A 24,485-nucleotide genomic window follows, 5' to 3' on the forward strand; every position below is an offset into this window, starting at 1 on the left:
CAACCCTGTGGGAGCCCAATACATGTTGTAAGTGAAGTCTACTTTAAATCTGCAGAAAAAAATCCCCTACACTTATACTGCCACATTGTAATCTAATCAAGTGGCCAAAGAAGTGGTGGAGGTGTTGTACACCATAGCAACTGAACTGGAAATTGTTCATGAATCCAGCATTTAGGAATGGTGTTCTGCTCCAATGCCACTGAAACCCTTTAGGTAAGTAGGAGCATCACATGGGAAGTCATATGTCTATAGCAGTTCCTCTTTAGTCTAGGTTTTGATACTAATGCTTAGCTTTATATTTATACAGGTAAGCCATTCTGTTTATTTCAGTGGAAGCTCTGTAAATTAAATTCAGTGTTCTTTATTTGCTCTTCACTTCAAAGCCTAGCAGCAGTAGGTGTGTATGTTAATCTCCTTGCCAAAGTGTGGCATTTCTGGCACAGTCCTTTAACTAAATGGCAATCAGCCTTCTAACTGGCCAAATGTTTAACTTGCTGCCCAGGACACAGATAGACGCTGTGGTGACATTTCTACAGATAACACAATATTCTCCTCTTACCCCAGAAAGTTCACTGTGAATTCCAAAACATTTGCATTTTTTAGCTCTGCGTATAAGAGCACACCTCTGTTTTACCTGAGTATGGAACTTGCTATTTATTGGCTCTATTCAGACTTGTAATCTGCCCATACTACGCATGAAAAGCATCAGCTGATGTTGTAAAAATACATAAAATTGTTGCATTCCTGATGTTTCTGACCATTTAGCTTATCTCCTATCAATCATTTAACATTCTGTATCCTATGTGATTTACCCTCCTAGGAGTTTGCTGTGCCTGCATTCATAATCATCTTCATCATTACTGTGACTGATACACCACAAATCACCTGCCCCTTTGTATCCAGAGGTGCCAGTCAAAGGAACAGGTTTTTTCAGTCTACGTCCCTGTAGGTGTGTCTATATGAACCCATACTTTAAACTGAACTGATTGCTACGTTTTGCACACAGACAGCCTAGAATACTGCTGAGGATTAATCTGCACCAGCTCTACAGGGAGCAAACTGCCCTAAGGAAAAATGGCCTCTCAGGAGATCCAGATGCCATCCAGCTGTGAAGTTCCAGATATTCCCTGTGGGACGAGAGTCTTCAGTACATTGCCATATGCCTTTATCTTGATAGAATTGGTAAGTGACACCTTCTGGACCTGTAGAATGTCTGAATACGAATTTGCCTTTTTTTTTTGGTTATTGTTCTTATTAATGCAGATAACATCAGTCAGATTTGCCATTATGAAAAATATATAGAGTTATTTTATGCAGCACAGACTATGGGAAAAAATATACAAAGAAAAGGAACAAATGCTTTATCCTGTATATAAATACTGTCTATTTGTATGTATAGTTTAACAATAATAGCAGAGCCATAGCAGGTTTATTTCTGCTATTTAAAGTGATAATTTCATCGTCAACATTCCCTTTCTACAATATTACATTATTCAGTTTCCATAAAATATTTTAAAACTGCAGTGGAGACGTTTACTTTGCCTTGCTACACGTCCGATCTCCTGTGGTATCCAACCAATTAGCCTGTGGGCTAAAAAGACAGATGCTGCATGAGTGGCCATACACATGTGTTCTGTTTGTTTGGGCTTCGCTTTGTTATACATCAGGTACCCACCAACAAGGTCCATCAGCAGGTGAAAACTTCAAACATGACACAACAACATTTGTTATCCAACAGGACTGCAGGATGGTCTGCTGAAAATGATACTGGACCTGGAATTCATTTCCAGAAGGTCACCCGAAATCTGGGCATGAATAACCAGTTTAACCGTTCTTATCAATCAATCAACCTGCTCATTAATCCACTTATTAACAGCGGTAGCTGCTTTTTATTGATCTCTTTAAAAATAAACTGGCTACATATCAGGCAAAGGCTATTGCAGATAGATGTGTCATTAGGATTTATTTCGAATTGCTTAGTGGAAATAGTCAGATATATTGGACTAGGAAAGCACAATTTTAGAGGGGATGGTAATATTTTAGACCCCACCAATAGCTACATTTGTTTACCTGAGGGAGGTGCTTTTTTAGTAGCTTACTTACCCTTCACAGTCATCCCTAGTGCAGACTAGTGCAGTAGAGCAACATACAAAAGTCTGCCAAAGAATGACTTTAACAGATAAGAAACATGGTGGCATGGTGCTAAACCTAAAACATAGCTGGGGGGGGCTAACAGATTGGCATTGGCATTGGTGTTTCCTTGTCCATTAATACATAATTAGCTAAACACATATGTAGTTATATGCAAAGGCAGTGTTGGACTGGCCCACTGGGATACCAGAAAAACTCCCGGTGGGCCCAGGTTTCAGTGGGCAATCCTTGCTTCTAAACATTTGGCCTATCTCATGGTCATTCCCTATTTCTTTATGGGAAAAAAATACTTAATAATGGAAAAATATAGTAAGTAAATATAAAAGACTAGGAGAATAAAGAGGTTGAGTTGAGGAGAGTAGGAATAATAGTTGGCCCACGCTCTGAAGCTGGCCATAGACGCAAAGATCTGATCGTACGAATTGAGGATTCAAAAGATTTTCGGACCGCATGTGGAGATCGGACATTTGGTGGATCGGACAGGTTAAAAGATTTCTGTCGGCTGCCGATAATATCTCTGCGTGTATTGCCGATCGTACGATTTTCAGTGGGAGACTGTCACTAGATTTTGTCAGACATAACTTTCGTACGATTGCTGTCAGGGGCAGAACATCGTCTGATCTGTTATTTTACTACTTTATTTGATCTGAATGGTTAGTGGCAGGTCGGGAGATGGGGAAATCTAGCATCCCAGTCCGACACTGTGCAAAGGCAAAGCAACAGAAATTAGATCATTTTACCCAGTCTTACATGACTGATTTCAAAAGTAGGCGTCCCCTTAAAGGGGCTGTTCACCTTTGAGTTAACTTTTAGTATGATGTAGAGAGTGATATTCTGAGACAATTGGCAATTGGTTTACATTTTTTATTATTTGCGTTTTAAGTACATTTTTATTCAGCAGATGTCTAGTTTGCAATGTCAGCAAACTGATTGCTAGGGTCCAAATTACCCTAGCAACCATGCATTGATTTGAATGAGAATATGGAATATTAATAGGGGAGGATCTGAATAGAAATATGAGTAATTAAAAGTAGCAATAACAATAAATTGGTAGCCTTACAGAACATTATTGGTAGCCTTACAGAGCATTTGTTTTTAGACCCCCATTTGAAAGCTGGAAAGAGTCAGAAGAAGAAGGCAAATAATTCAAAAACTAATAAATAATGAAGACCAAAGGAAAAGTTGATTAGAATTGACCATTCTATAACATACTAAAAGTTAACCACCCTTTTAAGGTGTATGCCTCACATGAGATTAGACTGTGATACTTATACCTGTTTAAAAACAGGCTTCATTGTTTTCTATGTTTTGAGTGTACTTGAAGTCCACTTGAAGAAGGGCTTGGTCCCTGAAATTCAGACACTCAGCAACAAGTGTATTAGGACTCTGTGTCTGCCTTCTATCCAAGTACTGTGTGCTTCAGCCTTCTATTATTTGCTTTATGATGGATTTGTGCATGGAGAGGCCCTAAGTTTTGGTGAACACTGGTTGTTTTCCTAGAAGTGAGTGTACAAGGAGACATAGTATAATTTTAAGTCAATACAAAGCTGTTCATAGTCAAAGAGCTTTGTGATAGGCTACTATGTCTATGGGGGTAAATTTATCAAAGAGTGAAGTTCCGCCACTAGAGTGAAATTCCGCAGCTCTTAATTCATTTCTATGGGATGGGATTTTGAAAGGCCTATTTATCAATGGGTGAAAGTGAAAGTTCACCCTTTGATAAATACGCCTATAAAAATCCGATAGAAATGAATGGAGAGTGGCGGAATTTCACTCTAGTGGCAGAACTTCACTATTAACTTCACTCTTTGATAAATAAACCCCTATGTGTCATGGGGAACTATTATACTATTATTATACTATTATTATTTCAGACAAGCCCTTGAGGGTAGGACTCCACAAGCAATTTTGGGTGAAGTGGCCGTCACTAGCAAAAAATTCACCAGAAATCCAATCAGCAGGGAGATCGTCGGAGATCGTCAATTTACTAAGAGGCGTAGAGGACAATTCATTAGCAAAAGAGCACATCACTAACGAAGTTTCAAACCCTTTTCACCAGTGCAAATTTTTCACAATTTCCTTCGCCGGCTTAGACCTGGCAAACTGATCAGATGAAGCTACATCCGTCTCAATCTTATGTCAGTGACATCATATCCTGTATGCCTAAAAGTTATAAAAAATATAAAAAAAAAAGATATTTTAAAGTGGGATTGTATTTAAATTTTGTAACTTCAAATTTTTTATTATAATATTTTTTTTAACCATTTGAGAGGCATCCCACATTTGTTTTAGGGCGGGCTCATGTCTAGAACAATAGAAGATCTCTTTATTTTGCTTCCTTGAACATTTGTAATAATAAGTGGCCACTTCAAGCAATTTTCCCAACATCCCTAATAAAGACATATATAGGACCTATATGTACCAGACCTATTCAAATTGACCTAAGCGTAAGTGTTCTAACAAAGTTTCACTAGGCAGAAAAGAACGCTGTTGAAAGTTCGATATTAAATGCTTGTGCTGACGAATTAACGTTAACGAAACATCATCCAACATTCAGCTGCCGTGACGCAACTTTGCATTTTAGTGAATTAGCACAGTGGTAGCAATTAACGGCTGCCAAAGTGGCGCAAAGTTTGGGGAAGCCCTTGTAGGCGAAAATTCGCCCTTTAGTGAATTTGCCCCTATCTGTGTTTTAGGAGAGGTGATTCTCAGTATTGTAGAGTAGCTGGTACGACTAGCTCTGTGTGTCTTCGATTTTTAGTATTAGCCTACCCAACTTACTGGCACTATAGAACAGTAAATTGTTCATTGCATAATCATGGAGCACTTGCAAAGTACCATGCATTGGTCACATGAGACAGTGTCGGACTGGCCCGCGGGAAACCGGGAAATAACCCGGTGGGCCCGACCCTCGTGGGCCAGACCCCCTCTGCAGTTTTTAAAAAAAATGTTTTTGCCTGTTTTCGGCAACACGCAGCCCCGCTGCTTGCGCATGCGCGCAGAGCGGCGCATTCAAACAGTCATGCTCGGCGCGTTGCAGTAGGGGCCGGGGGGCCATAGGGGGGCCCTGGAGCAGCAGTCCTGGTGGGCCCCGAGCCCCCCAGTCCGACCCTGACATGAGCCAATTAATGAACAAAGTTATGTTTTTTATTCCTGCACTTTTTCCTGTTACAGTTACAGCTGCAATATTTCTGGTCAGGTGATCTCTGAGGCAGCACAGAGAATATAATATAATGAGGGCTCAAGGGAAAAGATGTAAAAGGGCAATATTTGCTTAAATATATATTCCACTTTGGTATGATTAATAAGCCACATAATATGATCTGTTGTTTAAGTATTCAATTTGAGGCTATAGTTCTCTTTTAATTTGTCTATGCATTCCCTGATTTGGTCAGGCAGTTTGGCTGATATCTATCATACATAATAATACTATCTGAGCTATCTGACCATGCCTGTCACGTATGGCTCCCTAAATTCAGAAGCTCCCTGGTCACGGCTCAATCTTCTGCCTGTAGCAGCCACCTTTGGCCTTGGGAGGAGCCCTAAGCTACTCAGACAGCGTCAGGTCTTAACTTAAGAAGAGCAAAGCAGATGTTCTGAAAGCTGCATGTGCGTTTCCAAGGTTTTGGACGGGAGGCAACAGGTAAGGGAATAGACGAAAAGCATAGTCAGGCAGGCAGGTCGGGTTCGGAACAGGCGGAGTTCAAGCACGAACAATCAGGCCAGGGGCAATACCGGCAGTGTTCAAAGAGTAGTCATGCAGGCATGGGTCAATACTGGTAGAGTTCAGAATCGTCAGGGTCAGAATTAGCAGAGTTCAGAATAGTCAGGCAGGCAGGGATCAAAACAGGAATCAAACAGATTCTTTCGAAATCAAGGATGGGAAAGTCCAAATATTAATAACATCTCAAACACTTTTTGAGGTATTACATAATTGAGCTTTTGTTCCATGCTTAGCTATATTCTATATGTGCAAAACTGTATTGCTGCCACACAGGTATACATTAAGTCACCATGTGGCTTTAGTTACTTCAGAAACTTGGTTTAATATCGTTTTTGTTAAGCACATGGTCTGGCGTGCTTCCCAGGGCACAGTTACCAGCACACTGCTCCAGTCCGGAGCAAGTTACACCCACAGCCACCTACCTCTGTGCCTTGATGTGTGGGCATCCATGCTGTATAAATTCTTGGTGAATTCTCATCTTGCTTTTCTGGCTTCTTAAGAAGGGTTGGTTCCCTTGCAGGTGCCTCCATAGAAAGTAACAAACTTAAAGAACTGTATAGAAACAGAGAAAATCCAGTAATGAAGGCTTCCACAGAAGTAATGGTAATCAAAACTAGACACACGTTATTATAACTTTATAATAACATCAGCATAGAGTTAAAAATTGCACATCTTTTTTATGTACTTAATGCTTCAACTGTATTCCAAAAAAATAAAAGAGATCCTCATCCCCCATGGTTAGTAATATTAGGCAAAAAAAAAAAACAGTTTATTCTGAAATGAAGGTAATAATCTAGCCAAAAAGGATAAACTAACACTGTGCTGGCCAGGTACAATATTTAAGCCTGGAGATTTTTGCGCCAAAAGTATTAAAGTAACCAATTAGAGCAATGAAAAAAACCAAACATTCTTATCAACCATCTTTCCGGCATTATGTCAGATTTGCTGCATTTACCCATTGACCTCTTCACGTTCAGGCACATCGGAACTTTTGCAAAACAGTTAAAGCAAAAACTGCACCATATTGGTATTCCCATTTTGATGCTGAATTGATATTCTATGTCCATAGGCCAGCTCCTTATTCGTACACCCAAATACACTCTGTGTCATAGATACCTAACTAAGCATGCACAAATCAGAAACCCACTTCAAACACAAACCATCTCCAACAATAGGAAAGATGGCAAAGTACAGAGAAATGTTACAGTAATATTGTTAATCAATAATCAAATATCAATAACAATAAGTAAATTGACCATATATGTTTAATGTATCAAATATTACCTGCATTACATAAATATATCAATGAAAATTATCATTTCATTATACATGATTATTATTATTATTATTATAATACATATCAAAATGTATAATAATAATATTAAATGCAAGAAGTAGTCCCCTTTCTGGTGGAAGCATGATCTATTTTACTGGACCATTCCAAAAGAATCCATAGTCACTATTGCCTCCAAAGCACTTATTCCATATTAACAATCCTGTCCAGGTAACAGACTTGATCCATTATTGTTACAAATACAAATATGAGATACAACAAACAGACCTACATGGCCAGCCATGTTGTACTTCAGTCCTGTAGATAGAAAAAACTTGACCTTTTGTCATCCAGTTGTTCCATAGTAGGCATATATATATGGGGTCTTCAAGGGTGTTGCTGAGCAAATAAAATATTTTCCACAGAGGGCTGCATGTATAATATCATCTCCACAGATAATTGTTGAATAGGAGAGCATTGGAATCAGGCCCTGCTCCACTTTTGGTCATCCATAAAGTCCGCAATAACAAATGCATCAATTCTCCATTTCCCAAGGGGCTGGAATGATAAAAGACCATGGAAGAGGTCAGCATCTCTAAGAAACAGTCAAACAGAGACAATTAGTCACAACAACTTCCAAATGACCATGGAAAACATCAACATCTTTTGGGCCTCACTCTTCATTCAGGTCCTGGGGTACTCTACTTTGTAACTTGAATATCCATCTGCTTTCTGTATACAATAACTTCAATCTCAATCATTATTATTAAGATTATGAACTCTTCAATGAACTCTTCACAAGAATCCCTAGGTCCTCACCAAGCAAACAAAATATCATCAATACATCTACCGCTGGTTAGCTTCCTGAAATACACATACTGTCCCCATAGAAAGCTCAGAACCTCTAAAGGGCCTGCGGGGTCTGCCATCTTGCTGAAGGTTTCAGTTGTCAGTCCCCTGTCTGTCTTCTCAGACTCCATTTGTAGTGATGGACGAATAAATTTGTCAGGCGCAATTCGCCTCAAAATTTTTTGGATGTGCGTCAGAATAGTCGCGCGCATAAAATTGTTGTGTGTCAAAATTATTTGGATGCCCATTGACTTTAATGCATTTGGACAAAATAGGCGCGTATAAAAATTGTCACGTGTGTTGAAATTGATGTGCGTCAAAATATTTTTGACGCCAATTGACTTCAATTCGTTTTGCAAATTCTTTGCCGTTTCGCGAATATCGTGGGAAATTCACAAATTTTTTCGGTGAGTCAAAACGGGACAAATTCACCCATCACTATCCATTTGTGCTTTAAAAGACAGAAGACAGTGATATTGCATGACTTACTTTTAACATTTAGGAAACCTATTCATGTATATAACATGCTGGAATCTTGTGGCTCAAAAACCTTTGTTCTGTTCTGATAATATATAAAGATCAGCAGCGGCAGAAAGGCACTGATATTATATGCTGTCAGATGCAAAAGAACAGATGGAATGTGCTGAATTCACCCTTCTTAGTTAACACCCACTAATTATTTTGCCAGTCTGAACCTGGGGTTGGCCAATTAATTGAGAAATGCTGCACACACCCATTTAAATTATGGTGGGTTGTAAAATCATTATTGCCCCATGCCCAAGGCAGCTTTAGTGAAAAGGGTTTTGCTACTATCATGTATTGTTTTTTCCATGTTCTACTTCAACTTCAACAAGAAAGGATGATGGAGAAACAGATGTAAAATGGCAAGATTTAGAAAGAAATACACTGAGCAAAAAATAGTAAGATTGAATTCATGGGAAGTGGAAACAATTACAAAAATAACACCCTTCTGCCTTTACGTATGTAGAATCCCTGGAAACCCCCCAGGTCCCAAACATTCTGAATAATATATTCTATACCTGGATAATGGTTTTGCTATATATAGCAAAAGGTAGAAACTGGTATACTCTGGGTTTGTATAATATGCAAAAATGAGATTTTATTATTGTATAAATATAAGTATATTTATTATATTCAGTAAAATCAAATTTTTTCATATTATACAAAGCCAGAGTCTCCCAGTTTTTAAAATTTTGCCTTACATTTTCATCTAAATATATATATATAAATATATATATATATATATATATATATAATATATATATATATATATATATATATATATATATATATATATATATATATATATAGTGATCTCTTCCAGAATATTCTGGCACAGCATATATTGGTAATGTGACTATTAAAAAATTAAGACCAATTGAAAAGTTTGTTAGAAGTGGCCAATCTATAACATACTTGACTTTAACTTAAAGCTGAACCGTCCTTTTAAATTTTGATGCATGTGCTACATCAGTGATTTTGACAGCTCCGCCTGCAGTCCCAGATTTTTACTAAAAAGTCCCAAGTTTCTCTTTGATTTCCTGCACTGATAAAGATACAAAGTTTCTGAAACTTAATTAAAATAGAAGGCTTTTTGGCTGAAAGCCCAGAACACGGAGCTGCTGCCCTTCGATACATTTGCAACAATTTAAGATAAGCAAATATACAAATGTAACTAATAAGATAAGCAAATATACAAATGTAACTAATAAGATAAGCAAATCTCTTGGGATATCTAAGACTCACATCTTAAAGGACAATTTCACCTTCATTTTCAAAACTGCTATAACACATAATACATTGACCTAAAACTTCTAGAAATGTGTTCAAAATTTCATAACCTGCCAAATTTTGTAAAATGGACATGGAAATAAGGTGGTGCGTCCATAAAATGGATGTGGATGAAACATTTGCAGCGCTACGCGCACGTGTGTTTTCTTGGAAAAATCCTGTTGTTTCCCTATATTACCTCTGCCGGTGAAACAATTTTTTAAATGATAGGTGCCCTTAAAATAATCCTTTTATGTAACTGGTAACTGAACCTTCCACGTGTCCTGTGAGAAACTTTCTTTCATCATGAATGTGTATCTAGAATTCTTGACATAAAGGAAGACTGTGTTACTGTTTAACTAGGAATACCAGAAAATAGACTTTTCTGTTCTAGCATAAAAGTGACTCTTTAATAAAAATGCAATTTACTCATGACTCAGCTTACAACTGGTGTAACATGCAAAGGGAACCTTTTAATTACTACCTAAGTCAGATGTAAAGCACAATAGTACCAGACGTATGCTTCATCTTGTACCTTACATATCAAAGCTGGTACAACTGATAAACTGGCACATAGTACAAATAAAAGAACATTAGTGATGGGTGAATGTGCGCAGAATTCGCAAAACGGCGAAAAATTTTTTAAAACGGCCCTGAAGTCTCGTTTTCGCCATCGAATTTTCAAGAATTTATTCGCCGATGGGGAATCGCGCAAGTTCATCCCATCACTAACGAAGATTCCACATACCAGTTACATGCCTATTTTAGTGCCTTGCCGTAGTGAGTTCTTATATTTTGAAAAATAACAGTTTTAATCTAATATTACATTGCACTGTGTGCACTGCGATTCTTGCTTCCAATATGACCACCAGAAAAAATGTTTACTCTTTTTTTTTTTTTTACACAGATATTGGGATGCTGGGTCTGGATTTTGGTCGCTGCTACTGGAGTCGTTATTTCTATCAACAATGGCTGGGTCATGTATGTGTCTGTGTCTTGTTTCTTGTTTTCGCTGATACTGCTCATGGTCTATGTGTGTGGATTGCACAAAAAGAACTGTGGAACCTGGAGAATAGTGGTAAGATTTCTTTTTAATTCTAATACATTTGAAAGAAGGGGTAGTCGGGTGCTTTAGCCATGAATTGAGAAACTTGACTCAAACAGCACCCCTCAGGTAACAAGGGGCAGCAAAAAAGCTAGGGATGCACCGAATCCAGGATTCGGTTCGGGATTCGGCCAAGATTCACCTTTTTCAGCAGGATTCGGATTCAGCCGAATCCTTGTGCCTGGCCTAACCGAATCCGAATCCTAATTTGCATATGCAAATTGTGGGGAGGGCGAGATTTCAGGTGACTTTTTGTTACAAAACAAGGAATTAAACCAATTTTTTTCCACTTTTTCCTTTCCCACCCTTAATTTGCATATGCAAATTCGGATTCGGTTTGGTATTCGGCCGAATCTTCCAAGATGGATTCAGGGATTCGGCCAAATCCAAAATAGTGGATTTGGTGCATCCCTAAAAGAAGCCACCTCAAATTTTTAAATTTGTCTCTTCTTGTACAGAGAGCAAAATGATGCTCTTTGCACTAATGATGCCCCCCCCCATGTCACCCTAATGCTGTAAATATAAGGTGAGGGGTAGTGGTATCAATTTGGCTAAAGATGTGATTTATTAATAATATTTAGTGATAATATTTTTACAAGCTTTTTTTGAATTCTGTGTATTTAAGTTTTACATATGTTATCTGAATTCCCCGATTCCGGTCATATATGTAAACAGTTGCTGGTTGGGCCGTGTTGCCAAATTAACATATTTAGTAGGTATGTACCCAATACAGAATTTAGTTCAGGATTTGGTCTGCATTTGGCCTTTTTTGCCCCTAGTAACTAGATTGCTGAAATTATAAATTGCAGAATAAAAAGCTAAATAATTCAAAAACCACAGATAATGAAAAATGAAAACCAGTTGCAAATTGTCTCAGAATATTATTCTCTACATCAGTGGTCTCCAACCTTTTTTACCGATGAGCCACATTCAAATATAAAAAGAGCTGGGGAGCAATACAGGTACAAGCATGAAAAATGTTCCTGGGTGGTGCAAAATAAGGGTTGTGATTGGCTATTTGGTAGCCCCTTTATGGACTGACAGCCTACAGGAGACTCTGTTTGGCAGGACACCTGTTTTTTATGCAAAACAAGGTCTGGACTGAGAATCAAAATAGGCCCTGGGATTTCAGGTACACAGAGGCCCAATCAGCCCACACAGAGGCCAAAACAGCCGCCACCAGCCCACTAAATACTGACTTTCTATGGCACCTTATAGCAGCCCCTCTGGCATTTGCCATAACCCACAGATTGTCAGTCCGGGCCTGCCTCCGAACCATGAAATCTAAAATAAGCACCTGCTTTGAGGCCACTAGGAGCAACATGTTGCTCATGAGCCACTGGCTGGGGATCATTGCTCTACATCATACTACAAGTTAATTTAAAGGTAAACAACCCCTTTATTGAGTTTAACCCTGACATGCACAGGTTGGGTTGTCTCCTTTTCAATTGGGGGGAAACGGGCTGGGGGGTGGATGACTTGGGGGACAGATCAGTGATGTGGGTGGCGTGCCAATGATGTTGGGGTTGGGGTGGATGATGTCAGGGGCAGGGTTGGATGACATTAACTTCAATGCCCTTATTTGGAGATCCGGAAAGGCACTTTTCACCTGGACAGCTCTTCGAAAAACTGGGCTGTTCGGATGAAATCCGGACAAGTGGCAACTAGGGATGTAGTGAACGTCGGAAAAAAAGTTCGCGAACATATTCGCGAACTTGCGCAAAAACGCGAGCGGTTCGCGAACGGTTCGCGAACCCCATAGACTTCAATGGGAAGGCGAACTTTAACATCTAGAAAAGACATTTCTGGCTAGAAAAATGATTTTAAAGTTGTTTAAAGGGTGCAACGACCTGGACAGTGGCATGCCAGAGGGGGATCAAGGGCAAAAATGTATCTGAAAAATCTGCCTGTGTGTGCTTGGAAGAGATAGTGTAGGGGGAGAGCTGTTAGTGATTTCAGGGACAGATGATAGTAAGTTTGCTGGCTAGTAATCTGCTTGATACTGCTCTGTATTGGAGGGACAGAAGTCTGCAGGGATTTGAGGGACATTTTAGCTTAGGTAGCTTTGCTGGCTAGTAATCTACTGTTCTCTTTAAACAACTGCCATACGTTGACCTTGTAGGCATTGTTTGCCCAGTTTTTTTGGACGCAGCCACTGAAGCACAGTTGCCAGAAAAAATATGCCATATAAATGCTGAAAATAGTCATTTTTCGCCATACGTTGACCTTGTAGACATTGTTTGCCCAGTTTTTTTGGACGCAGCCACTGAAGCACAGTTGCCAGAAAAATTATGCCATATAAATGCTGAAAATATAAATTTTTTTGGTTGCAGCCACTGAAGCACAGAGGCCAGAAAAATTATGCCATATAAATGCAGAAAATATGCATTTTTTTTGGTCGCAGCCACTGAAGCACAGTTGACAGAAAAATTATGCCATATAAATGCTGAAAATATAAACTTTTTTGGTTGCAGCCACTGAAGCACAGAGGCCAGAAAAATTATGCCATATAAATGCAGAAAACATGCATTTTTTTGGTCGCAGCCACTGAAGCACAGTTGACAGAAAAATTATGCCATATAAATGCTGAAAATATAAATTTTTTTGGTTGCAGCCACTGAAGCACAGAGGCCAGAAAAATTATGCCATATAAATGCAGAAAATATGCATTTTTTTTGGTCGCAGCCACTGAAGCACAGTTGCCAGAAAAAATATGCCATATAAATGCTGAAAATAGTCATTTTTTGCCATATACGTTGAGTCAACGTATGGCAAAAAATGACTATTTTCAGCATTTATATGGCATATTTTTTCTGGCCTCTGTGCTTCAGTGGCTGCGGCCAAAAAAACTGGGCAAACAATGCCTACAAGGTCAACGTCGTTGACCTTGTAGGCATTGTTTGCCCAGTTTTTTTGGCCGCAGCCACTGAAGCACAGAGGCCAGAAAAAATATGCCATATAAATGCTGAAAATAGTCATTTTTTTGGTCGCAGCCACTGAAGCACAGTTGCCAGAAAAATTATGCCATATAAATGCTGAAAATATAAATTTTTTTGGTTGCAGCCACTGAAGCACAGAGGCCAGAAAAATTATGCCATATAAATGCAGAAAATATGCATTTTTTTGGTTGCAGCCACTGAAGCACAGAGGCCAGAAAAATTATGCCATATAAATGCAGAAAATATGCATTTTTTTGGATGCAGCCACTGAAGCACAGTTGCCAGAAAAAATATGCCATATAAATGCTGAAAATAGTCATTTTTTGCCATACGTTGACCTTGTAGACATTGTTTGCCCAGTTTTTTTGGTTGCAGCCACTGAAGCACAGAGGCCAGAAAAAATTAAACCAGTAGGGTTTGCACCCTAGTTTGTAACGGTGGCGGAGGGAGGAGGAGGACGCTAAAGGACAGCTGTGTGTGGAGTCATGAGGCTTGAAGAGAAGGACAGCTGCATAGAAGTCAGAACAAGTCTTCCGGCGTGCAGTAACCCTCCGAGATCCACCCCTCATTCATTTTAATAAAGGTCAGGTAATCGACACTTTTGTGACCTAGGCGAGTTCTCTTCTCAGTTACAATCCCTCCTGCTGCACTGAAGGTCCTTTCTGAGAGCACACTTGAGGCTGGGCAAGACAAGAGGTTCATGGCAAATTGTGACAGCTCTGGCCACAGATCAAGCCTGCGCACCCAGTAGTCCAGGGGTTCATCGCTCCTCAGAGTGTCGATATCTGCAGTTAATGCCAGGTAGTCCGCTACCTGCCGGTCGAGGCGTTCTTTGAGGGTGGATCCAGAAGGGTTGTGGCGCTGCCTTGGACAGAAAAACATTTGCATGTCTGACGTTACAGACTGGCCAAAGGGCTTTGTCCTTGCAGGTGTGCTCGTGGCAGGATTACTGGCACCTCTGCCCCTGGAATGTTGATGAGTTCCTGAAGTGACATCACCCTTAAAAGCATTGTACAACATGTTTTGCAGGCTGGTTTGTAAATGCCGCATCTTTTCGGACTTGTGGTATGTTGGTAACATTTCTGACACTTTATGCTTGTACCGAGGGTCTAGTAGCGTTGCGACCCAGTACAGGTCCTTCTCCTTAAGCCTCTTGATACGGGGGTCCTTCAACAGGCATGACAGCATGAAAGACCCCATTCTCACAAGGTTGGATGCAGAGCTATCCATCTCCGCTTCCTCATTATCAAGGACTGCATCATCCATGGTCTCCTCCCCCCAGCCACGTACAAGACCAGGGGTCCCCAAAAGGTCACCACTAGCCCCCTGGGAAGCCTGCTCCTGTTGGTCCTCCTCCTCCTCCTCCACAAAGCCACCTTCCTCCTCTGACTCCACTTCTGGCACCTCTCCCTGCGTTGCAGCAGGTGCCTGGGTTCGTTCTGGTGATTCCGACCAGAAATCGTGCGCTTCCAGCTCCTCGTCACGCTGGTCTACAGCCTCATCTGTCACTCGTCGCACGGCACGCTCCAGGAAGAAAGCGAAGGGTATTAGGTCGCTGATGGTGCCTTCGGTGCGACTGACCATATTTGTCACCTCTTCAAAAGGTCGCATGAGCCTGCAGGCATCGCGCATAAGCACCCAGTAACGGGGGAAAAAAATCCCCAGCTGTGCAGATCCAGTCCTACCACCCAGTTCAAAAAGGTACTCGTTGACGGCCCTTTGTTGTTGCAGCAGACGTTCCAACATAAGGAGCGTTGAATTCCAGCGAGTCTGGCTGTCAGAAATCAAACGCCTGACTGGCATGTTGTAGCGCTGCTGAATGTCAGCAAGGCGTGCCATGGCTGTGTAGGAACGTCTGAAATGGGCCGACACCTTTCTGGACTGGGTGAGAACGTCCTGGAATCCTGGGTACTTGGAGACAAAACGTTGGACTATTAAATTTAACACATGTGCCATGCAGGGCACATGTGTTAAATTGCCTAGTCTCAACGCTGCCAACAGATTGCTTCCATTGTCACACACCACTTTTCCGATCTGCAGTTGGTGTGGGGTCAGCCACCGATCGGCCTGTGACTGCAGAGATGACAGGAGTACAGATCCGGTATGGTTTTTGCTTTCCAGGCACGTCATCCCCAAGACAGCGTGACAACGGCGTACCTGGCACGTCGAATAGCCTAGGGGAGCTGGGGGTGCACAGGTGTGGAGGAGGAGAAGGAGGACCCAGCAGCAGAGTAAGAAGAAGAAGAAGACGAGGTAGAGAGCGATGGAGGAGTAGAGGTGGTGGCAGAACCGCGTGCAATCCGTGGCGGTGACACCAACTCCACTGTTGTTGTTGAGCTACCCATTCCCTGCTTCCCAGCCATTACCAAGTTCACCCAGTGGGCAGTGTAGGTGACATACCTGCCCTGACCATGCTTGGAGGACCATGCGTCAGTAGTCATATGGACCTTTGGCCCAACACTAAGTGACAGAGATGCGGTAACTTGGCTCTGCACATGTTGGTACAGGTGTGGTATTCCCTTTTTAGAAAAAAAATTGCGGCTGGGTACCTTCCACTGCGGTGTCCCAATTGCTACAAATTTGCGGAAGGCCTCAGAGTCCACCAGCTGGTATGGTAAAAGCTGGCGGGCTAAGAGTGCAGACAAGCCAGCTGTCAGACGCCGGGCAAGGGGGTGACAGTCAGACATTGGCTTCTTACGCTCAAACATGGCCTTCACAGAAACTTGGCTGGTGGCAGATGACTGGGAATGGGAACAGGTGGTCAAGGTGGAAGGCGGAGTGGAGGGTGGTTCAGACGGGTCAAGGAGAGCAGAGGTAGAGCAGTAAGATGCTGGACCAGAAGGAGTGTGGCTTTTAGTTTGCCTGTTGCCTTTGAGGTGTTGCTCCCAAAGTGCTTTGTGCTTGCCGCTCATGTGCCTTCGCATAGAAGTTGTACCTATGTGGCTGTTGGGCTTACCAAGGCTCAGTTTCTGACTGCACTCATTGCAAATTACAATGCTTTTGTCAGAGGCACACACATTAAAAAAATCCCACACTGCTGACTTTTTGGAAGTGTGCGATCTGGCGGTAACAGTAGAAGTTGGCGGAGTTGGCGGTATTGGCGGCAATGGCGGGTGCGTTGGCCGGCTGAACACAGGTGCCGATACATGTTGTTGCCCTGCTGATCCCTGCGGGCTGTCCTCCCTGCTTCTTCTAAGTCTTATTCTCCTACTGCCTCTCTGACTCTCCGTCTCTCCATCTGAACTACCCTCCTCTTGCTCTCTTCTACTAGGCACCCACAAAACATCAATCTCCTCATCATCATTCTCCTCAGATGCATCAATTTCTTCTGACACATCACAGAAGGAAGCAGCAGCGGGGACCTCCTCCTCATCACTCATTATGTCCATCTCTATCGTGTTCTCTGCCAGAATTAAATCTGGTGTAAGGTCCTCATCTCCTTCATCTTCTTCTGGCAATAATGGTTGCGCATTACTCAGTTCAAGAAACTCATTGGAAAATAACTCCTCTGACCCCAGTGAAGAAGGGGCACCGGTGGTGGAGGAAGTGTTACGTGGGGTGGCCATAGCAGTGGAGGATGAGGAGGATGTTGTGGTAAAGTTAGAAACGGTAGAGGATGGGGTGTGCTGTGTAAGCCAGTCAACTACCTCTTCAGCATTTTGGGAGTTCAGGGTCATTGGCTTTTTAAAACTGGGCAATTTGCTAGGGCCACAGGATTGCATAGCAGCACGGCCCCTAGCACGGCCTCTGCGTGGCGGCCTGCCTTTGCCTGGCATTATTTTTAAAAAAACAACAACAACAACAAAAACTCAGTTGGTTTTTCTGGAAACGATAATACACACAGCTAGATGGCGGGTTGAAGAAAACACTGTGCAAATAATGCCTACAAAGTCAACGTATACACTACTACAGCGGTGGATACGGATTACGTAAAATATATGAATGCTGCTTGAAAAAAAGTAACTCAAGTGGTTTTTCTAGAGACGATAATATTATCAATATTTAGACAAAATGTGAACAAGGTCACACAGCTCGATGGCGGGTTGAAGAAAACAGTGTGCAAATAATGCCTACAAGGTCAACGTATACACTACTACAGCGGTGGATACGGATTACGTAAAATATATGAATGCTGCTTGAAAAAAAGTAACTCAAGTGGTTTTTCTAGAGACGATAATATTATCAATATTTAGACAAAATGTGAACAAGCTCACACAGCTCGATGGCGGGTTGAAGAAAACAGTGTGCAAATAATGCCTACAAGGTCAACGTATACACTACTACAGCGGTGGATACGGATTACGTAAAATATATGAATGCTGCTTGAAAAAAAGTAACTCAAGTGGTTTTTCTAGAGACGATAATATTATCAATATTTAGACAAAATGTGAACAAGGTCACACAGCTCGATGGCGGGTTGAAGAAAACAGTGTGCAAATAATGCCTACAAGGTCAACGTATACACTACTACAGCGGTGGATACGGATTACGTAAAATATATGAATGCTGCTTGAAAAAAAGTAACTCAAGTGGTTTTTCTAGAGACGATAATATTATCAATATTTAGACAAAATGTGAACAAGCTCACACAGCTCGATGGCGGGTTGAAGAAAACAGTGTGCAAATAATGCCTACAAGGTCAACGTATACACTACTACAGCGGTGGATACGGATTACGTAAAATATATGAATGCTGCTTGAAAAAAGTGACTCCGGTGTTTTTTCTGGAGACGGTAATATTATGGATATTTAGACAGAATGGGAACAAGGTCACACAGCTCGATGGCGGGTTGAAGAAAACAGTGTGCAAATAATGCCTACAAGGTCAACGTATACACTACTACAGCGGTGGATACGGATTACGTAAAATATATGAATGCTGCTTGAAAAAAAGTAACTCAAGTGGTTTTTCTAGAGACGATAATATTATCAATATTTAGACAAAATGTGAACAAGCTCACACAGCTCGATGGCGGGTTGAAGAAAACACTGTGCAAATAATGCCTACAAGGCCAACGTATACACTACTACAGCGGTGGATACGGATTACGTAAAATATATGAATGCTGCTTGAAAAAAGTGACTCCGGTGTTTTTTCTGGAGACGGTAATATTATGGATATTTAGACAGAATGGGAACAAGGTCACACAGCTCGATGGCGGGTTGAAGAAAACAGTGTGCAAATAATGCCTACAAGGCCAACGTATACACTACTACAGCGGTGGATACGGATTACGTAAAATATATGAATGCTGCTTGAAAAAGTGACTCCGGTGTTTTTTCTGGAGACGGTAATATTATGGATATTTAGACAGAATGGGAACAAGGTCACACAGCTCGATGGCGGGTTGAAGAAACAGTGTGCAAATAATGCCTACAAGGTCAACGTATACACTACTACAGCGGTGGATACGGATTACGTAAAATATATGAATGCTGCTTGAAAAAAAGTAACTCAAGTGGTTTTTCTAGAGACGATAATATTATCAATATTTAGACAAAATGTGAACAAGGTCACACAGCTCGATGGCGGGTTGAAGAAAACAGTGTGCAAATAATGCCTACAAGGTCAACGTATACACTACTACAGCGGTGGATACGGATTACGTAAAATATATGAATGCTGCTTGAAAAAAAGTGACTCCGGTGTTTTTTCTGGAGACGGTAATATTATGGATATTTAGACAGAATGGGAACAAGGTCACACAGCTCGATGGCGGGTTGAAGAAAACAGTGTGCAAATAATGCCTACAAGGCCAACGTATACACTACTACAGCGGTGGATACGGATTACGTAAAATATATGAATGCTGCTTGAAAAAAGTGACTCCGGTGTTTTTTCTGGAGACGGTAATATTATGGATATTTAGACAGAATGGGAACAAGGTCACACAGCTCGATGGCGGGTTGAAGAAAACAGTGTGCAAATAATGCCTACAAGGCCAACGTATACACTACTACAGCGGTGGATACGGATTACGTAAAATATATGAATGCTGCTTGAAAAAAGTGACTCCGGTGTTTTTTCTGGAGACGGTAATATTATGGATATTTAGACAGAATGGGAACAAGGTCACACAGCTCGATGGCGGGTTGAAGAAAACAGTGTGCAAATAATGCCTACAAGGCCAACGTATACACTACTACAGCGGTGGATACGGATTACGTAAAATATATTATGGCTGCTTGAAAAAGTGACTCCGGTGTTTTTTCTGGAGACGGTAATATTATGGATATTTAGACAGAATGTGAACAAGGTCACACAGCTCGATGGCGGGTTGAAGAAAACAGTGTGCAAATAATGCCTACAGGGCAAATAATGCCTAAAAGGTCAACTTATACACTACTACAGCGGTAGTAAATAAAAAAAAGTAAAATAAAAAAAAATGAATATTAAAAAAAAAAATTAAAGTTGGTGCTGCTGAACTACTAGGAGCAGCAGATTAGCACACCAGTCCCACTCCCCAACACTGCTAGACTAATAGCACTGGGCTCTTATAGTAGTAGTAGTAGTAGTAGTAGTAAAACAACAAAAAATAAATAAAAGCAGTCCTTACAAGGACTACTGTTATTGCAGCAGTCAGCAGATGAGATCAGAAGCAGGACAGCTGCCCACTGCAGCTACATACAGAGCACTGCAGTAGAAGGTAGATTACTAGCCAGCAAAGCTACCTAAGCTTAAATGTCCCTCAAACCCCTGCAGACTTCTGTCCCTCCAATAACAGAGCAGTATCAAAACGATTACTAGCCAGCAAACTTTCAACTGTCCCTGAAATCACTAACAGGCAGCAGCTCTCTCCCTACACTATCTCTTCAGCACACACAGGCAGAGTGAAAAAACGCTGCAGGGCTTCGGTTTTTATAGGGAAGGGGAGTGGTCCAGGGAGAGCTTCCTGATTGGCTGCCATGTACCTGCTGGTCTGGGGTGAGAGGGCAAAAAAAAAGCGCCAACAATGGCGAACCCAAAATGGCGAACGTCGCGCGACGTTCGCGAACTTCCGGCGAGCGCGAACACCCGATGTTCGCGCGAACAAGTTCGCCGGCGAACAGTTCGCGACATCTCTAGTGGCAACCCAATACACAGGCATCAGAACACAAATGTGTCTTATAGGGGGTTTGTCCAGGAGCAGTAACCCATAGCAGCCAATCAGCAGGTACAATTTACTGGACACATGTTTAAAAGAAAACATCTTATTGGTTGCTATTGGTTACTGCTACTGGGCAAACTTAGTGCCTTTTTATTACATATGGGGGATAATGTACAATAATTAACATTATTCCATACTTCCATATATTTCAGAGATTTTACTGAATGTTTTAACTGCACAAATGCACATTTTAAAATACACAGAATTAAATACTAAAGGGACAGGCCTGAGTGAATACATATTTCTAGAAGCATCTGAATTTTAACGTGTCTGGTTATAATGCATTTTTTTTATTTATTCCTTTTATTTCACTAGGATGTCATTTATCACGGAATCGCTGCAATCTTTTACCTCAGTGCTGCTGTTCTAGTGGTGAATGCAGCAATAGTATGTAATAGTACAATAAATTCAAGCTGCACATTGGTTAATTACCGCTTGCTAAGTGCAGCCTCGGTAAGTCTTGCCTTGTATGTAGCCACTGTCATTTGCATTTATAACAAAATATGCACAGCTGCAACTCTTCTTTTATAGATTCCCCAGAGACAAAATGACTATATGTAAATATATAGACAAAGTGCATGTATAAGAATGTGTTAGATGCTGGAAATTAGGAATCGAATGCAGCCATTAGTTTACAAGGACACGGATAACTGTTTGGGTCAGGGCACACAGGCAGATTTGGGGAGATTAGTCTTTGAGACGACTAATCTCCCCGAATTTCCTTCCTCTGCCCTCCCGGCGGCTAAAATGTAAATCGCCGGCGGGATGGTACTCGGAGCCATTCGTTTTCCGAAGTCGCCCGAAGTTTCCTAGTGAGGCAACTTCGGAAAACAAATCACTCCGAGTGCCATCCCGCCGGTGATTTACATTTTAGCCGACAGGGAGGCAGTTCGGGGAGATTAGTCGCTCCGAAGAAGAGGAGATTTGTCGCCAGGCGACTAATCTCCCCAAATCTGCCTGTGTGCCCTGACCCTTATCGACCTGCTGAACATTTTAGTTCATTTATTATGACACAGTTTTTAAGGCTGACATTTTTTTCCTGCTCCAAAGTATACAAAACAGTAATTCCACCCACAACACCACCCAGCAGTCTGTCATGGTCCAATTGCTTGGTATATCAAGAAACAAGTGCTGAGCTTTCTAGGTATAAAGTTATCACCTCTTGTTATTTGTACTGAGGGGCAGTTGGTGTTTGTATGTTTACCTGTGACTTCTTGTTTTTCAGGTCTTTGCTTTTGTTACGTCACTTTTATATATGCTGCACAGCTTCCAGTCCTATGTTCGCTGAAGAGCCAACAGAAAGACAGAGACATGAGAGCCCCCACTGGAATCTAATATAAACCCAACGTGAAACAATATGCATATGGGAAATTTGGAAAACTTCAAATATTTAATATCCGTAACAGAAATATGGGATTATTCTCAATACTATCATTTTACACACATCCAACCAGTAACTCCCCTGTATCATTGAGCTACAGCTCCCAGAATCCCCAAAAAACTAGAGGCTGCAAGTTGGACATCGCTACCATGACTGCATGGCTCACACATGGGGATTCTTGCCTTCTCCTTTACTTACAAATCCTGCTCTGTAGCTCTACACAAATAGCACAGAGTGGGATCTGCAGCCACCCCTGCCTGCTAGCCCTCTAATTATATCTCTGATTTAAAGGGAAACGTTTAAAATACTGTAAAACTAATCACACACATATTGAGCCAGGATGCCTAAAGTCACAGCCTTGGGCTGGGAAGAAATCAGACACAGTATATTATATATATATATATATATATATATATATATATATATATATATATATATATATATATATATATATATATATTATATATATATATATATATATAATGGTATAAAGGGTGCATGAAAAGTGTTATTGAAACCCGCTATATTTTTAATAACATTGAGCACTTTCTTCTCTGTTATGCTCTGTTTGTCAATCATATATATATATTTATTTGTTTGTTTTTTTTTCTCTTACTCTGATTTTCCTAAACTGTTTCTTTTATTTTGGGTTGTATAATAAAATTATTTTGCTCAGGGTTTAAGGAACAATGATTCATGGGACTATTGTCACACTATTGTCGCAATAAGGCCTCCTGCTTGAGGGACTGATTATTTGGTCGGACTATGTATAGGGCTGGGCTATTATTGGCACCCAAACCTTAAAATCAGAAAACCCATCACATAAAGTTTCTACAATTTAATTCCACAACCTTCCTTCTTAGACATATTCCCTGAATCATATCAGCCTTTGATATTGGCTTTTTGCCTAGAGACCCTGGTTTTAAGCCAAGTGGTAAATCATTGATACAGTAAAAAATCAATCTCACAAAGTCTGGGCATATTTAATGCCCACAGGGGAGGACAAAATAAATACTTTGCTCTTCATGATATTTGATTATAGCTATTTAAATTTGTGGTACAAATACATGTAAAAAGAGGATAATGGTCAGTCTAGTGACCTCTTCTATTTTATACCACACAACTTGAACACATCAATGGCTGACTCTGGCTCTGGGAGATGTCTAGAGATTTCTCTTTAATAAATAGATAATGACCAGGCAGAGATAAAGAATGCTAAAACCATTTTATGTTTTATGTTACAACAACCTGTATTGCTTACAATCAGATCTCGTGAAGCGTCTAAACCGCATTGAAACGGAACTGAAATTATGCTTGTAATTTCCAATTTCCTAAAACCACTGCAAAAATATGACTTTTTAAGGGGTTTTTATTTATTACATAGGATACTGTTAGTCTTTGGGGGAAAAAGATTAATTGAGAAGTCAGCCAGTCGTCCAGCTATTTACAGGGGGTGATACATATACAGTAAAGGGCTGTTATGAGTTCTGACTGCTGAGTGACAGTTTGGTTTTGCTCATTTCCTCACTCAGGTGGTGAACAAGTTTGTGTGTCACAAATTTACTTTTTCACTGTGTTGGACGATGCCATCTGAACGGCTGCAAAATACTTGCACAAAGCTACAGTTAGTACCCCAGACTAATGTTTGGTTTTGTTTTACTTTAACCAATGGATGGCATCCTCAGTTCTTTAGCCCAGAATCAATTTAGTAGAGTATAATATAATTAATTTTATAGGACAAGTAAAGTAATAAAACACCAGGGGAAGGTACCAGTTTGTTAAATCCCTTAATGACCAAAGATCCCATTGTGACCAGAGTTATTACCCTTTACCCTGGGTTGGTTCTTTGTTGCAGAATGTCTCAATTACATCTTTTTTGTGCCCCCAGGTGTCCTGTGTTGCTGATTGAGGTGGTCATAGGTATAATACAAGGTTTGGGTAAAAGGTTTCCAAATTTAATCACTGAAGGCTGCTAATATATTGACATCCCCTAGTTTTTTTTTGTTTTGTTTTTTTTCTTTACTTGTCCTTTTTTAGTTGTTCACATGTAATATTTAGAGTGGAACATGAAAACGGTATTATATGACATTTGCAAAGCCATACCATTAAAATGTCCTGTGCGTA

At 40.7% G+C, this 24,485-nt stretch overlaps 1 protein-coding gene across 1 annotated transcript; it reads left to right on the forward strand.

The window, feature by feature from the left end:
* The first annotated feature begins 965 nt into the window (after positions 1-965).
* On the forward strand, positions 966-24,485 carry LOC108717792 (MAL-like protein). Its single transcript, XM_018265141.2, has 4 exons — positions 966-1,182; positions 10,696-10,866; positions 21,296-21,433; positions 22,206-24,485. Exons 1-4 carry the CDS (start codon positions 1,075-1,077, stop codon positions 22,266-22,268), a joined length of 480 nt encoding a protein of 159 aa, XP_018120630.1. The 5' UTR covers positions 966-1,074; the 3' UTR covers positions 22,269-24,485.

This window comes from Xenopus laevis, chromosome 5S (genome assembly GCF_017654675.1).
Source record: "Xenopus laevis strain J_2021 chromosome 5S, Xenopus_laevis_v10.1, whole genome shotgun sequence".
NCBI classification, from domain to species: Eukaryota; Metazoa; Chordata; class Amphibia; order Anura; family Pipidae; genus Xenopus; species Xenopus laevis.